Source organism: Choloepus didactylus, chromosome 10 (genome assembly GCF_015220235.1).
Source record: "Choloepus didactylus isolate mChoDid1 chromosome 10, mChoDid1.pri, whole genome shotgun sequence".
NCBI classification, from domain to species: domain Eukaryota; kingdom Metazoa; phylum Chordata; class Mammalia; order Pilosa; family Megalonychidae; genus Choloepus; species Choloepus didactylus.
In genome coordinates, this window is record NC_051316.1 from 86,640,929 (window position 1) to 86,658,490 (window position 17,562).

General features: G+C 37.3%; 1 protein-coding gene across 6 annotated transcripts in view; it reads left to right on the top strand.

Moving 5' to 3' along the window:
• ZCCHC7 (zinc finger CCHC-type containing 7) overlaps positions 1-17,562 on the top strand; it is a 284,890-nt gene that overhangs the window by 207,191 nt on the left and 60,137 nt on the right. For all 6 annotated transcript variants that reach the window (XM_037798105.1, XM_037798103.1, XM_037798102.1 and 3 more), the window contains exons 3-5: positions 3,085-3,128; positions 5,777-5,902; positions 6,834-7,004. In XM_037798105.1, the coding sequence (XP_037654033.1) occupies positions 3,085-3,128; positions 5,777-5,902; positions 6,834-7,004 (341 nt within the window). The remainder of the gene's footprint in view (positions 1-3,084; positions 3,129-5,776; positions 5,903-6,833; positions 7,005-17,562) is intronic.

The window sequence follows — 17,562 nt, forward strand, 5'->3', positions numbered from 1 at the left end:
ATGTGGAGTATGACTCCCAGGGAGGAATCTAGACCCAGCATCATGGGATGGAGAACATCTTTTTGACCAAAAGGGGGATGTGAAAGGAAATGAAATAAGCTTCAGTGGCAGAGAGATTCCAAAAGGAGCCGGAGAGATCACTCTGGTGGGCACTCTTACGCACAATATAGGCAACCCTTTTTAGGTTCTAATGAATTGGAATAGCTAGCAATAAATACCTGAAACTCTCAAACTACAACCCAGAACCCATGAATCTTGAAGACGATTATATAAAAATGTAGCTTATAAGGGGTGACAGTGTGATTGGGAAAGCCATATGGACCACATTCCCCTTTGTCCAGTGTATGGATGAATGAGTAGAAAAATGGGGGGGTGGTTCTTTTTTACTTTAATTGCTCTTTTTCACTTTAATTTTTATTATTATTATTTTTGTGTGTGTGGTAATGAAAATGTTCAAAAATTAATCTTGGTGATGAAACACAAAACTATCTAATGGTACTGTGAACAATTGAATGTACACTTTGTATGACTGCATGGTATGTGAATATATCTCAATAAAAATGAATTAAAAAAATAGATTGGGATGATGAATGCACAACTATAAGATGGTACTGTGAACAGTTGATTATACACCATGGATGATTGTATGGTATGTGACTATATCTCAATAAAACTGAATTTAAAAAAAAATAAACTTCTAGAAAATTTAGAAGTTTTATTTCTAAAAAGTAAAACATGTATGTAAGTACTTTAAAGCAAAAAATTTGAAAAACTTCGATTATCTGAACATTAAAAAACAGCAGAATAATAAAAAAAAAAAAAAGATAGGTTCTAAGTGGAGTTAATCCCAGAATGCAAGGTTGGCTTAACATTTGAAAATTAATTAATTTACCATATTGACAGAATAATGAGAGAAAAACCATTGCTGTCTCAAATGTAGAAAAGGCATTTGATAAAATTCAATACCCATTTATTCTAAAGATTCTTAACAAACTAGGAATAGAGAGGAACTTCTTCAAACAGCTATGAAAAATCTACAGTGAACATTATTCTCAATATACTCAATTGTGAAAGACTGAATATATTTTTTCCCTAAGATTAGGAACAAGGCAAGTATTATCTGCTGTTGTCACTCATATTCAGTATAATACTGGAAACCCTGTAAAGGCAATGAGGTAAGAAAAAGAAATAAAAGACAGATTAGAAAGGAAGAAATTAAACTGTCTTTATCACAGATGATATGATCATGTATGTAGAAAGTCTGAAGGAATCTACAGAAAAGCCTCAAATACTAATAAGTGAATTTAGCATAGTTGCAGGCTGCAAGGTCAGTAAACAAAAACAACTGTGTTTCTATAAACCAACAACCAGAAATTGAATAATGAAAATTTAAAACTAGAAAACAATGCCAAGAAAATTAAAGAAGACTGAAATAAATGCAGAGATATATCACATTTGTGTATTTGAAGATTCAGTATTAATTAAAATATCTTTCCAAACTGGCCTATAGATTCAACACAATACCATATAAATCCCAGCAGGCTTTTTTGTAGAGATTAATGTTTTTATTTAAAAATTTATACTGAAATCAAAAGAGCCTAGAATAGCCAATGCAATGTTGATGAAGAACAAAAAATAATTGAATAAAAACAGCATGTACCATATGCTTTCAAGATTTTTTATAAAGCATTAATAATCAAGATTGTAATATGGTATAAGGATAGTCATTTATCTCAGTGGAACATAGTAGAACTCCCAGAAATAGATTGATTGTCAACAAAGTTGCTAAAGTAATTCAATAAAGAAAGAATAATCTTTTCAACAGATGAAGTTGGAACAACTGGATAATTTTACAAGAATATTTATTGCTGTTTTATTTATACCTGCCCAAAACTGGAAATAACCCAAATGTTCATCAGCAGATGAGCAACTAAACAATTGTATATATCCATATAATATAATACTGCTCAGCAGTAAGAAACTAATAAACTACTACACAACAACTTGGATAAATCTCAGAGAAATACGCAGAGTGAAAGAAGCCAGATACAAGGTGGTGCATAATATATGATTTCATTTATATGAGGCTCTAGAACAGGCAAAACTAATGTATTGTGACAGAAAGCAAATCATTGGTTGCCTGGGGTAGAGTATTAACTGCAGTTGTGTGATGCATCTGGGTGATGGATCTATATCTTGATTTTTATAATAGTTACACAGGTGTGTACATTTGTCAAAATGCTACATACTGTATTTTCAAAATGGGTATCTTTTATTATATGTAAATTAAACCTCAATCTAGGTGGTTGTTGTGTGTGTGTATATATATATATAATATATATATATTTTTTAAATAGCCTATCCATATCTTTATGGCCTAGCCTCCTGTGACTTCCCCCTTTCTCTTAAATTCAGGCATCTATTATTTCTCTAAATTTACCATAGCATTTTGTTTGGTCACTCTTACTCCTTACGTCTTAGGTTTGTCTTCTTGTGTTGTTCTTCCTACTAGGCTATAAGATCTTATTCATCTTTATTCATTCTATAGCACCCTGCTCATTGTAACATTTCACAAGATGTTTTTTTAATTGAGTTGATTTAATGCAAAGAAAGAGTTATCAGTTACTGCTTTGGTCACAATTCTGAAGTCTGAAAAGAATCACAGTCCCAAATACAAGGTTGTATAGAGTTTGATGATTTTCCAAGCATTTTCACGTATCTCATCTTATTCTTACAGTATTTTTGAGGTAGTTAGGGCAAATACTATCATCCCGTTTCACAGGTAAGGGAACTGAGGCTCAGAGATGTAAAGTGATTTGTTCAGTTACACAGCTGATAGTAAGAACTTAAGATATTCACATTTTTCACTGCCCTTTGTTGAATAATTTACTGTCAAACTAAGTGCTGTAAAGGTGCCAAAATTGAGTAACATGGATTTATAATGCCAAGTATTGTAGCTTAGGCACAATTATTTTTTTTAATTTTTAGCCAGTTTTTTTTTTTAATATTTAATTCTTAAATGTAAATCCAGTTATATTTCTTGTAAATTCCAGTAAATTAAATAGCTCTCCATTTGTTTTGTAGGAGAAGATGGTGTAAACTGGTTCATCAGTGACAAAGATATTGAGGTAAAGTCAAATTTTAAAAAATTCTGAATAATATGTTAATAATTTCCTTTTATTTTCTTTTTTTGGTTCAAATTCAATTTTATTAAAGTTACTTGGCAATTTTGGTAGCAGTACAAAGTCTTTGTGACTACTAGAATATTAGAAATGAATTCATGTTTTGATTTGTTGTAGGTTTCCTTTTGTTTTGCTGTAACCTTTGGAAGATAAACTTTTTTTTAAATAACAATGGTCCAAATGGCTTGTACCAAAATGTTTGATTTTAGTATATGGGTGATTTAACTTCCCAGAAACTTGATTCATCCTTGATTGTTGTCAATCAGTTAACAGCCATATTGTTTTAGCGTCCTTTCCTTTCTGTTTCTTCTCTGCCATGGTGCATCCTCTACAGCCAATATGGCTTGGTACCACTAAAGACCAACACCAGAAATAACTGAAGGAAATGGTTAGTCTATATTTAGGATGTGGCAGGTGTTTGTCTTTGTCAATTATTAGCTATAATCATGGCAGATGCTAGAAAAAGAATAATTTTACAACTTGGCAGAAGAAAAGTTTTGAGATAACTAGAATGTGTCTACTTGGGGACTACTTGGCCTATTCAACAGAATAACAAATAAAAGATGAAAGCTTTTTCAAAGATAAAATTCTACCATAGAAGGTAAAAGCCTGGTTGGGATTTACGTATCTTTCTTTAGATATTCCACAGATATGCTATGCTGTACTAATATTTTCTTACAAGATATTTGGGCTAGAATATGAGACAACTAAAATTGGGTCTCTCTAGGCAGAATGGATCTTAAGAGAACTCCAGGGAAAGAAGGTTACCTTGTTCCCTTTGAAAAATTATCCAGTTTTGTAGCCAATAATCCTGGGCTGTTTAGAAGAAGGGATGTATTCAGTAGCTGTATGGTTTTATAGTTTTATAAAAGACAAAATCATGAAAACACCATCTCCTAACTAAAAATTTAAGCAGGCCTCTGATTCAGAAAAAAATGTTATATATTCAGAGAGAGAATTTAGCAATGTTTTTGGCCCTGAATGGTGCCAGAATGTCTAAAGGATGCGTATCAATATCCGTACTAGACCTGAGCCATAGGTAGAGAAAGATATAAAAGAAAGAGAACCAAAGAAGTATAAAAAAATGAGGAGGAAGGGCAGACAAAAAATAGCATTATTTTCATGACAACTCCTTTTAAATCTTCCTCCTTTTAAGAGAATGCAAAGTTGCCTGTTGCTACATTCTAAATTCAGTAGACTATGACTGTTAATTCTCTTGCCTTATCAGGGTAAGAGGACTGACTTGAAGTTTGATGTTTTTTTACTCTTATCACTAATAGTAGTCTTTAAAAAGAAGGATAAAGCTGAAAAAGAGTCCTGACTTCAGTTAGAGATATGAATGAAGCACATCTGGTTAGGACTAGGGCAACTGAGCCAAAGGGTAAAGGACGATACTATGTTTTAAAACTTCAGCTTCCATGTGAGACCAAGGGAAGAAATGTTTATTTGGTGCAGGATCTGTATTTCCTAAACAATTTAACTTGTACAGTTTGTTCAAATACCATAACTGCGTGGAACTTTGAATAGGAATAGACCTGGTAGGTTTGTATAGGTTAGTGTGAAATAGCGATACATCCCAAAGTAATTTGGGCAGAGAATAAATACATATATGCAGGCCCCCCCCAAGGAGCTGGGAAAAAATGCAGAAGTGTTGGACTTCCTCACCTGGATCATTGCTGATGTTCTCACAAACAATGAGGACTGGCGGTTTGGTATGATGAGCCCTCTGTCTTGGGGCTTGCCCTTATGAGGCTTGTTACTGCAAAGGAGAGGCTAAACCTGCTTATAATTGTGCCTAAGAATCTCCCCGAGTACCTCTTTGTTGCCAGATGTAGCCTTCTCTCTGTAGCTAAGCCAACTCTGCAGGTGAACTCACTGCCCTCCCCCCTACATGGGACCTGACTCCCAGGGGTGTAAATCTCTCTGGCATCGCAGGATATGACTCCTGAGGATGAATCTGGACCTGACATCGCGAGATTGAGAACATCTTCTTGACCAAAAGGGGGATGCAAAATGAAACAAAATAATGTTTCAGTGGCTGAGAGATTTCAAATGGAGTCACAAGGTCACTCTGGTGGGCACTCTTATACACTATATAGATAACCCTTTTCAGGTTTTAATATATTGGAATAGCTTGAAGTAAATACCTGAAATATCAAACTGCAACCCAGTAGCCTTGACTCTTGAAGACGATTGTATAGCAATGTAGTTTACAAGGGATGACAGTGTGATTGTGAAAGCCTTGTGGATCATACTCCCTTTATCCACTGTATGGATGGATGAATAGAAAAATAGGGACAAAAACCAAATGAAAAATAGGGTGGGGGGGATGATTTGGGTGTTCTTTTTTACTTTTATTTTTTATTCTTATTTTTACTTTTTCTGGTATAAGGAAAATGTTCAAAAAATAGATTGGGGTGATGAATGCATAACTATGTGATGGTACTGTGAACAGTTGATTGTACACTACAGATAATTGTATGATATGTGAATATAGCTGAATAAAACTGAATTTAATATAAAAAAAGATAGACTTTTTATTAAACAGAATGAAACTAATTTTTTGTAAACTCTTTATTTTTTTTTTCCCTTAGGCCCAGATAGGTAGTAATAAATCATTTGGAAGATGGACCCACCGATACTATTCAGCCAACAAAAACATTACCTGTAGAAATTGTGATAAATGTGGCCATTTGTCAAAAAACTGCCCCTTTCCACAAGTAAGTGAAGTATTTAATGTTTTTTTCCACATTGTTAATATCATGTATTCTTAGTGTTGAAATCCTATAGCCTTAGAATTCATGTCTTTTGTAATACACATGTAAAATTTCATATAGTCCACAGCCTTGTGTAGTGGAACAAACAAATAAACTTAGAATCAGAAGATCCTGAGATCAGTTTCATCTTCCCAATCTTGGTTGTATGACCTTGGGCAAGTCATTTAACTCTCTGTGTTTCTGTTTCCTTGTCTATAAAATGAAAAGATTCAATCAGATGATTCCTGAGACCCCTTTCACTTCTAAACCTTCTACTTTTTGAAACAGCTTGTTTCAGTGGAGGAAAATTTTAATTTTAGGCATTTATAAATGTTTATTGATGTAAATTATGTTAAGTAGATACTTCAACCTTTGGAACAACACAGAACTAAAGCTCTTATATGTTGCCTGACACATAATAAACCCTCTATAAACATTTCTTCCATTACCTACTCCCTCTTCCAAATGACTGTCTTTCAAGTATTTGAGGCAGATTTCATGTTTCCTCTTTGTTTTTGCTTCACCAGGCAGAACAGCCTCTTTCTGTATCTGTTTCTCCTATGACTTAGCTTCCAGATCCTCCTCATCTTACTGTCCCTCTTAGATGCCTTACACTTTGTCTGTGTTCCTGTAAGACAGGGTATAAGCAATAGATGCCAGCTGATAGTCCATGCAGGCTCAGCCTTTTGGGCAGCCACAGTATGCAGGTGGCCTGTGTTAAAGCTCTAATTTCAAACATTTTGTTTGATTTTACGGTTATGCTCAAGATTAAATCTTCATGGGTCTCAAATTAGAATTAATTTTATGGGATTATATCAAAAAAGAAAAAATGAACTGTTTATTATTTGAGACTGAAGTGTTTTGCTAAAGAGATTTTCTGTTTGTCTGCACATAGAAAGTCCGCCCCTGCTGCCTCTGCTCCGAGAGAGGACACCTCCAGTATGCCTGTCCATCCCGCTTTTGCTTAGACTGTTCTTTGCCTATGTCTTCTACTCACAGATGTCTTCAGATACCTTCTTGGAGAAAACGATGTGACCGATGTGATATGATAGGCCACTATGCTGATGTGAGTATTTTACGTATAACTAATTTGTCAGGCTTTGGGGCCACTGTGCCAGTTTGTAGTATCAGTCAGCATACCTGAAAGAATGTTTACTCTGCACTGTATAGAATGGTAGTCATATCCCTTTCACCATTGATCATGTAAAGCAGGGCTTTACTATCTCTAGGTGGGATCCTACTAAATTGTTTATTGTGAGGTAGCATCAGCAAATATTGTAAGCCCATGCCAGCTCCATTGCTTAATGTGCTTGCCTAGCAGAGGTTGAAATTAAAGAGATATGTAATAATGTGTAAGATTTATGTAGGTATTCATGCATATTTAGATAAAGATATATACACACTTGGAAATTATATACAAATTTCTGTATGAATCCTGGTTTGATGCTGCTTATTGATAGCTCTTTCTGGTATTACAGTTCTAGACAAGAAGGATGAGCCACCCATTACTTTAAACTTACTTTACTTAGCTCTTTCTTGAGATTTAAGAAAACAAAAGTAATTTAGAAGATATTTCAGTTACTTGTAGCACATTAAAAATGTTGTTTTGGACATCATTTTGCATCACATTGTAAATGTTTGTGGGGTTCCGATGACAAGAATTTCAGAGACCAGAAATGTTATTGAAGTAAGTAGATCCAGCTTTGATGTGAAATATGTAGTTTTATACAATCCGTGTACTCCTAACAAATACCTCATTAAGACTATCATTTGAGCTCTTAATTCATCTCTTACTAACTTTTATTAACAACTAATCAGTACAAAGTCATTTTTCATATTCATACCTAGGTACCCATCATAATTGGTTTAAATTAAAAGGCATTTATGAAAGGGTTAGCCCTCATTTTTCCAAGTATTACTTATCTGGTAAAGAAAAAAATGTAAGAATCTTTTCCTTTTCCCATTAATTTTTACTTCCCAAAGACACAATACAAAAGCACAAATATTTTTCTAATTTTTATTTATATTGAAGTGTGTCTATAGCCTTTTGCTCAAGAAATTAATATGGCTTTCTGTTGAGTACAATTTCAGATTAAAATGAATTAGAATATGAATATTTGGTATATGTATTTCTTATGCAATACAATGGCAATTATTTATTTCAATTTTTAAAGGGTTTTGGTTTTTCTTTAAGCAAAAGTAGATGATCTTATCCTCACTGGCCTAGCCTACAACTTGATTTTTTTCCACCTAATTCTTTGTGGATGTCTATCCACATCACCTTATAAAGACGCAACGTTCTAATGACTAACTTTTATTCCATTGTATGGATATGCCAGTTTACCCAGCCATTTCTATACCAGTAAATTTATATTTAGATTGTTTCCCATTTTTTGAACAATCAGTGCTGCAGTAAATGTCTTTGTATATGTTTATATATGTATGGGTACATGTAAGAATAGTTCAGTAATTTCTGTAAGTGGAATTATATTCTTAAAAGATACATGCATTTATGTTTAGATACATATTTTTAACTTGCTCTTCTAAAAGATTGTACCAATGTAGCTATCTGTGTTTAAGAGTGCTCATTTCTCTACACTCTTATCAGGACTAAGTAGAATAGATCCTTATTATTCATAGTGGTTACATTCTATAAAGTCACCATAAACACTAAATCAGTGAATACTGAACCATTGCTCTTAGGAGAAATGCAGGGTTAGGTTTCTGCAATATTGTCATTATCTGATCAGTGTATAACTTTGTTTTATGTGTGTTTCTGTTTAAAGACACTTTATTTAATATATATTGTTGATTCATTAACATTGAACTCACTGCCAATAGCACTATTACTCCTGCCCGAACAAAGCTTATTTAACACATGTATTTTCCCCATGAGGCACATCACAGCCTTCTAGTGTTTACAAACACTAGATAGCCCTCCACTACATTTGGGAGCCAATTTAAAAAGCAAAATTACTGACAAAAGGCACAAAAATGCAAAAAAAAAATGTGGCACTAAATATACCACAAAAAGGATACTTGTTGTACAGTATTAGAGCTGAAGTAAAAAGGTAGAGCATCACCTTGTTCAGCGTCAGCTGGGTACATGCTCATCGGGCAACTCAAATTTTTCACTGTTCTGCATGTGCCCTCAAATGACTGTGAAAGTACTGTTAAGTACAGGTTTTGGGGTTACAAATAAATTTTAGTGAGTAGCAAATTGCAAATATGAGTCTACAAATAATGAGGATTGACTGTTTTCTCAATCTTTAAAATGTTGGCCAACCACATAAAGAGAAAATGACATCTTATTGTTTGAAATTGTATTTCTTAGGCCACTGAAGTGAGGTTGCATATTATTGATTTGAAAGTTCTCTCAAGACTAGGTATAGAGGTGGGAGGTGTCTTTCATTCCAAAGAAGTTTAAACTTATATTTAGATATTTATTAAGGCTTAAAAATAATAAATCCTATAGTGTCTTAGTTTTGTACTATTGCTGTCTGCATTAAGTTGTCATTTATAATTTTCTTAGTAAGATTTCCAATTTGGTAGTTGTGTAATAGAATATGTTTTTTAAAACTCCTCTCTTCCAAAGAGCTCTTACAAATATGGTCTTTATTTGCCCATGATAATAGAAGGGGGTCAGACATTATCATGGGCAGTTTTTTAATAAGAAGGTGTAGTACAGAGCAGTTAAAATGACTGTAAAAGGTTATATAATTAGCTGTGAGTTAAATCTGTAGCCCATTCTACTTAATTTCTTAACTTTGGCCTCTACCATATATTAAACTCTTATCTAAAATGGCCTTGAGGATTAATAACCCCAATGAATATAAGTTTTTAGACAGACTTAGGCTCTGGCCAACTTAAGAGAAGGCAGCACCCTTTCGCCCAAGTCTGCCAGGATCTACCATTTTTTTTGTAATTATGTGATGAAGGTTTTGACACTAACTAGGTCTGTTTTTAGCCTGCCCACTGTTATAGGGTTCCCTTGGAGCCTAATCAGTCTTGGACTCCACTGATTCCTTCCAGAGAGGCTCATAGTCCTCCCCCCACTCAGAAGCTCTTCATGAGGATTCATTTGGAAGCATAGTCATTCTGGCCCCAGGTTACTGGAGCTATTTCTTTGGGGGCTCCCTGAGACCAGCCGTTCATTTCCATACATGCTTTAGATCTGTTTTGAAACTTGACCCTTCCCAGAGAATATTGTTTTTTCTATAGCCCTCTCAAATGCTTGCTGTTCCTTCTTTATTGATCCAACATAGCTCTGAATTAAGAGATGGGATTAACCTCTTCCTCACTTGCCATTGCTTCTAAACTGTTTTTCCTCCCTCTTCATGTAAATATTTGGCTTATTTAAGGCTTGTATGCTCTGACAATACCATCCTTTACTCTTCTTTTTCATTTTCTTCTTCTTACCTACTGACCTTCTGCTCATTTTAGAGGACTTCTGAAGTCCTGTATAACTATAGATTCCCTTAACTCTTATACATTGAGGCGGTCAAGAAACTGTCACTTAAACTGCATACACCCATAGCCACACCATGGATTTCTGTTATGCCATAGTATCCAATATGTATGTAACGGATTTGTAGAATTTGCACAAGAGAATTTGTAATGAAAACTGATGAGTCATTCATATTCTTGCTGTAATGAAAGACTTTTTCTTGAACTCTGCTTCGAAAACACCTCATTGTTTAATTACTTATGTAAAAGTATTTGGTTGAGACAAAACTAAGATGGCAGCTAGGTGAGACAGGGCAGAAAAAACACCTCCTTGAAACACACTAGATAAAAACCAGCAAGTGACCCAGAATACCGGTTACCGTGATGCGCCAGCTGGACAAGGTCTCCTAGTTCCACAGGGGCCGTATTCTTGGTGAAACCGGGAGTCTGCATTCTGAAATGAGTGAGTAAGCTGGCTGGAAGACACGTAGCCACGCAGCGGTCTGGGGAAGCCAGGGTTTGGTGTTTAGAGACCGACGGACTCTTTAAAAAAAAAAAGTGAAAAACCCAGGAGCAGCTGCAGCTGCGATAGTGGGAACCATGCAGCAAAACACAGCAAGAGGGGGCTGGGCCGGCCTCTCGGTGTCTTGCCTGGAAGATAGCCTGCTATAGGTATCCTTGGGGCCGGGGGAATGGAGGGGAGAGCCAGAAGCAGAAAGAAAACCCGTGGCTAGCAGCTGGCTCCCTGAAGGGCTGGATAAACTCCTGCCCGGGGCCATGCCCACAGCCCAGACCCCGCCAGTTGTCCCAGAGCTGGGAAGGAAGAACTGTGCGAGGAGGGGGTGTGGAGACGCCCCGTTCGGCCATCTTTGCATCAGGCTGAAAGCGGCCCGGCGAGGGGGGCGGGGCAAGATGGCAGACTGATGAGCTGTATGTTTTAGTTACTCCTCCAGGAAAGTAGGTAGAAAGCCAGGAACTGCGTGGACTGGACACCACAGAGCAATCTGACTTTGGGCATACTTCATACAACACTCATGAAAACGTGGAACTGCTGAGATCAGCGAAATCTGTAAGTTTTTGTGGCCAGGGGACCTGCGCCACTCCCTGCCAGGCTCAGTCCCGTGGGAGGAGGGGCTGTCAGCTCCGGGAAGGAGAAGGGAGAACTGCAGTGGCAGCCCTTATCGGAAACTCATTCTGCTGATCCAAACTCCAACCATAGATAGACGGAGACCAGACACCAGAGAATCTGAGAGCAGCCAGCCCAGCAGAGAGGAGACAGGCATAGAAAAAAAACAACACGAAAAACTCCAAAATAAAAGCGGAGGATTTTTGGAGTTCTGGTGAACATAGAAAGGGGAAGGGCAGAGCCCAGGCCTGAGCTCAGGCCCTGAAGCGCATATGCAAATCCTGAAGACAAGCTGATCTCTCTGCCCTGTGGACCTTTCCTTAATGGCCCTGGTTGCTTTGTCTCTTAGCATTTCAATAACCCATTAGATCACTGAGGAGGGCCCTTTTTTTTTTTTTTTAATCCTTTTTTCTTTTTCTAAAACAATTACTCTAAGAAGCCCAATACAGAAAGCTTCAAAGACCTGCAATTTGGGCAGGTCAAGTCAAGAGCAGAACTAGGAGAGCTCTGAGACAAAATGCAATAATCCAGTGGCTGAGAAAATTCACTAAACACCACAACTTCCCAAGAAAAGGGGGTTGTCCACTCACAGCCATCATCCTGGTGGACAGGAAACACTCCTGCCCATCGCCAGCCCCATAGCCCAGAACTGCCCCAGACAACCCAGTGTGACGGAAGTGCTTCAAATAACAGGCACACACCACAAAACTGGCGTGGACATTAGCCTTCCCTGCAACCTCAGCTGATTGTCCCAGAGTTGGGAAGGTAGAGCAGTGTGAATTAACAAAGCCCCATTCAGCCATCATTTCAGCAGACTGGGAGCCTCCCTACACAGCCCAGCAGCCCAGAACTGCCCTGGGGGGACGGCACTCACCTGTGACATAGCACAGCCATCCCTCAACAGAGGACCCAGGGTGCACGGCCTGGAAGAGGGGCCCACTTGCAAGTCTCAGGAGCCATACGCCAATACCAAGGACTTGTGGGTCAGTGGCAGAGACAAACTGTGGCAGGACTGAACTGAAGGATTAGACTATTGCAGCAGCTTTAAAACTCTAGGATCACCAGGGAGATTTGATTGTTAGAGCCACCCCCCTCTCCCTGACTGCCCAGAAACACGCCCCATATAAAGGGCAGGCAACACCAACTACACACGCAAGCTTGGTACACCAATTGGACCCCACAAGACTCACTCCCCCACTCACCAAAAAGGCTAAGCAGGGGAGAACTGGCTTGTGGAGAACAGGTGGCTCGTGGACGCCACCTGCTGATTAGTTAGAGAAAGTGTACTCCACGAAGCTGTAGATCTGATAAATCAGAGATAAGGACTTCAATTGGTCTACACATCCTAAAAGAACCCTATCAAGTTCAGCAAATGCCACGAGGCCGAAAACAACAGAAAATTATAAAGCATACGAAAAAACCAGACGATATGGATAACCCAAGCCTAAGCACCCAAGTCAAAAGATCAGAAGAGACACAGCACCTAGAGCAGCTACTCAAAGAACTAAAGATGAACAATGAGACCCTAGTACGGGAGATAAAGGAAATCAAGAAGACCCTAGAAGAGCATAAAGAAGACATTGCAAGACTAAATAAAAAAATGGATTATCTTATGGAAATTAAAGAAACTGTTGACCAAATTAAAAAGATTCTGGACACTCATAGTACAAGACTAGAGGAAGTTGAACAACGAATCAGTGACCTGGAAGATGACAGAATGGAAAATGAAAGCATAAAAGAAAGAATGGGGAAAAAAATTGAAAAAATCGAAATGGACCTCAGGGATATGATAGATAATATGAAACGTCCAAATATAAGACTCATTGGTGTCTCAGAAGGGGAAGAAAAGGGTAAAGGTCTAGGAAGAGTATTCAAAGAAATTGTTGGGGAAAACTTCCCAAATCTTCTAAACAACTTAAATACACAAATCATAAATGCTCAGCGAACCCCAAATAGAATAAATCCAAATAAACCCACTCCGAGACATATACTGATCCCACTGTCAAACACAGAAGAGAAGGAGCAAGTTCTGAAAGCAGCAAGAGAAAAGCAATTCACCACATACAAAGGAAACAGCATAAGACTAAGTAGTGACTACTCAGCAGCCACCATGGAGGCGAGAAGGCAGTGGCACGATATATTTAAAATTCTGAGTGAGAAAAATTTCCAGCCAAGAATACTTTATCCAGCAAAGCTCTCCTTCAAATTTGAGGGAGAGCTTAAATTTTTCACAGACAAACAAATGCTGAGAGAATTTGCTAACAAGAGACCTGCCCTACTGGAGATACTAAAGGGAGCCCTACAGACAGAGAAACAAAGAAAGGACAGAGAGACTTGGAGAAAGGTTCAGTACTAAAGAGATTCGGTATGGGTACAATAAAGGATATCAATAGACAGAGGGGAAAAATATGACAAACATAAACCAAAGGATAAGATGGCTGATTCAAGAAATGCCTTCATGGTTATAACCTTGAATGTAAATGGATTAAACTCCCCAATTAAAAGATATAGATTCACAGAATGGATCAATAAAAATGAACCATCAATATGTTGCATACAAGAGACTGATCTTAGACACAGGGACACAAAGAAACTGAAAGTGAAAGGATGGAAAAAAATATTCCATGCAAGCTACAGCCAAAAGAAAGCAGGTGTAGCAATATTAATCTCAGATAAAATAGACTTCAAATGCAGGGATGTTTTGAGAGACAAAGAAGGCCACTACGTACTAATAAAAGGGGCAATTCAGCAAGAAGAAATAACAATCGTAAATGTCTATGCACCCAACCAAGGTGCCACAAAATACATGAGAGAAACACTGGAAAAACTAAAGGAAGCAATTGATGTTTCCACAATAATTGTGGGAGACTTCAACACATCACTCTCTCCTATAGATAGATCAACCAGACAGAAGACCAATAAGGAAATTGAAAACCTAAACAATCTGATAAATGAATTAGATTTAACAGACATATACAGGACATTACATCCCAAATCACCAGGATACACATACTTTTCTAGTGTTCATGGAACTTTCTCCAGAATAGATCATATGCTGGGACATAAAACAAGCCTTAATAAATTTAAAAAGATTGAAATTATTCAAAGCACATTCTCTGACCACAATGGAATACAATTAGAAGTCAATAACCATCAGAGACTTAGAAAATTCACAAATACCTGGAGGTTAAGCAGCAAACTCCTAAACAATCAGTGGGTTAAAGAAGAAATAGCAAGAGAAATTGCTAAATATATAGAGACGAATGAAAATGAGAACACAACATACCAAAACCTATGGGATGCAGCAAAAGCAGTGCTAAGGGGGAAATTTATAGCACTAAACGCATATATTAAAAAGGAAGAAAGAGCCAAAATCAAAGAACTAATGGATCAACTGAAGAAGCTAGAAAATGAACAGCAAACCAATCCTAAACCAAGTAGAAGAAAAGAAATAACAAGGATTAAAGCAGAAATAAATGACATAGAGAACAAAAAACCAATAGAGAGGATAAATATCACCAAAAGTTGGTTCTTTGAGAAGATCAACAAGATTGACAAGCCCCTAGCTAGAATGACAAAATCAAAAAGAGAGAAGACCCATATAAACAAAATAATGAATGAAAAAGGTGACATAACTGCAGATCCTGAAGAAATTAAAAAAATTATAAGAGGATACTATGAACAACTCTATGGCAACAAACTGGATAATGTAGAGGAAATGGACAATTTCCTGGAAACATATGAACAACCTAGACTGACCAGAGAAGAAATAGAAGACCTCAACCAACCCATCACAAGCAAAGAGATCCAATCAGTCATCAAAAATCTTCCCACAAATAAATGCCCAGGGCCAGATGGCTTCACAGGGGAATTCTACCAAACTTTCCAGAAAGAACTGACACCAATCTTACTCAAACTCTTTCAAAACATTGAAGAAAATGGAACACTACCTAACTCATTTTATGAAGCTAACATCAATCTAATACCAAAACCAGGCAAAGATGTTACAAAAAAGGAAAACTACTGGCCAATCTCCAATGGGATGTTTTGGATATTCTTTTTTATTTTAATTTTCATTTTATTTTTTGGAGTAATGAAAATGTTCTAAGTTTGTGGTGATGAAAGCACAAGTATATGATGATACTGTGAACAACTGATTATACACTTTGAACGATTGTATGTTATGTGATTATATCTCAATAAAATTGCATTTAAAAAAGGAAAAAAAGAAAAAAAAAAAGAAAGCGGCCCGGCGACCCGGGGCTTCCCTTGAGGGACGGCGCACACTGGTGACGTAGCACGGCATTCCCTCAGCAGAGGTCCTGGAGGATCGCAGCGGGGGGACCCGCTCGGAGAACCCAGGGACACTACACCAAGTCCGGTGGTTTGTGGGACACCGAGAGAGAGGGTCTGGGGCTGAAATGAAATGAAGGCTTAGACTCTTGCGGCGGCCTTGAATCTCCGGGAACCTGGGGGATTTGAAGATTAAAGATGTCCTTCCTCCCTGGCCACCCGTATACACGCCCCACATTCAAGGCAGACGGCTCCAGCAACACACCCAAACTGCGTTCTCCTACTGAACCCCACAAGAATCATTTCCCCACACACCTTGGGGACAAGGTGGAGAACTGGCTTGAGGGGTATAGGTGACTCACAGACTCCATCTGCTGGGTAGTTAGAGAAAGTGTATGCCACCAAACTTGTTTCTGAAAAATTAGATAGGTATTTTTTTTTACAACTTGAAAGAACCCTATCAAGCAAAGCAAATGCCAAGAGGCCAAAAACAACAGAAAATCTTAATGCATATGATAAAACCAGACGATATGGAGAATCCAACTCCAAACACACAAATCAAGATATCAGAAGAGACACAGTACCTTGCACAATTAATCAAAGAACTACAATCGAGGAACGAAAACATGGCAAAGGATTTAAAGGACATCAAGAAGACCATGGCCCAGGATATAAGCGACATAACGACCCTAGAAGAGCATAAAGAAGACATTGCAAGAGTAAATTAAAAAAATAGAAGATCTTATGGAAATAAAAGAAACTGTTGGCCAAATTTAAAAGACTCTGGATATTCACAATATAAGACTAGAGGAAGCTGAACAACGTCTCAGTGTCCTAGAAGTCCACAGAACAGAAAATGAAAGAACAAAAGAAAGAATGGGGAAAAAATTGAAAAAATCGAAAAAGATCTCAGGGAAACAATAGATAAAATGAAATGTCCAAACTTAAGACTCATTGGTGTCCCAGAAGGGGAAGAGAAGGGTAAAGGTCTAGAAAGAGTATTCAAAGAAATTGTTGGGGAAAACTTCCCCAACCTTCTACACAATATATATACACAAAGCATAAATGCCCAGCGAACTCCAAATAGAATAAATCCAAATAAACCCACTCCGAGACATATTCTGATCAGACCGTCAAATACTGAAGAGAAGGAGCAAGTTCTGAAAGCAGCAAGAGAAAAGCAATTCACCACATACAAAGGAAACAACATAAGACTAAGTTGTGACTACTCAGCAGCTACCATGGAGGCAAGAAGGCAGTGGCATGACATATTTAAAATTCTGAGAGAGAAAAATTTCCAACCAAGAATACTTTATCCAGCAAAACTCTCCTTCAAATTTGAGAGAGAGCTTAAATTTTTCACAGACAAACAAATGCTGAGAGACTTTGCCAATAAAAGACCTGCCCTACTTCAGATACTAAAGGGAGCCCTACCAACAGAGACACAAAGAAAGGAGAAAGAGATACAGAGAATTTTAACAGACATATATAGTACCTTACATCCCAAATCACCAGGACACTCATTTTTCTCCGGTGATCACGGATCTTTCTCCAGAAGGGACCATAAGCTGGGATATAAAACAAGCCTCAAGAAATTTAAAAAAAAAAAAAAATTGAATATACTCAAAGCACATTCTCCAACCACAATGGAATACAAATAGAAGTCAATAATTTTTTAACTGTAACTCCACTGTTTACTTCCTACATGATATAAAATACACAAACTCTAATGACAAATCAGTGGTTTTGAATTCAATGT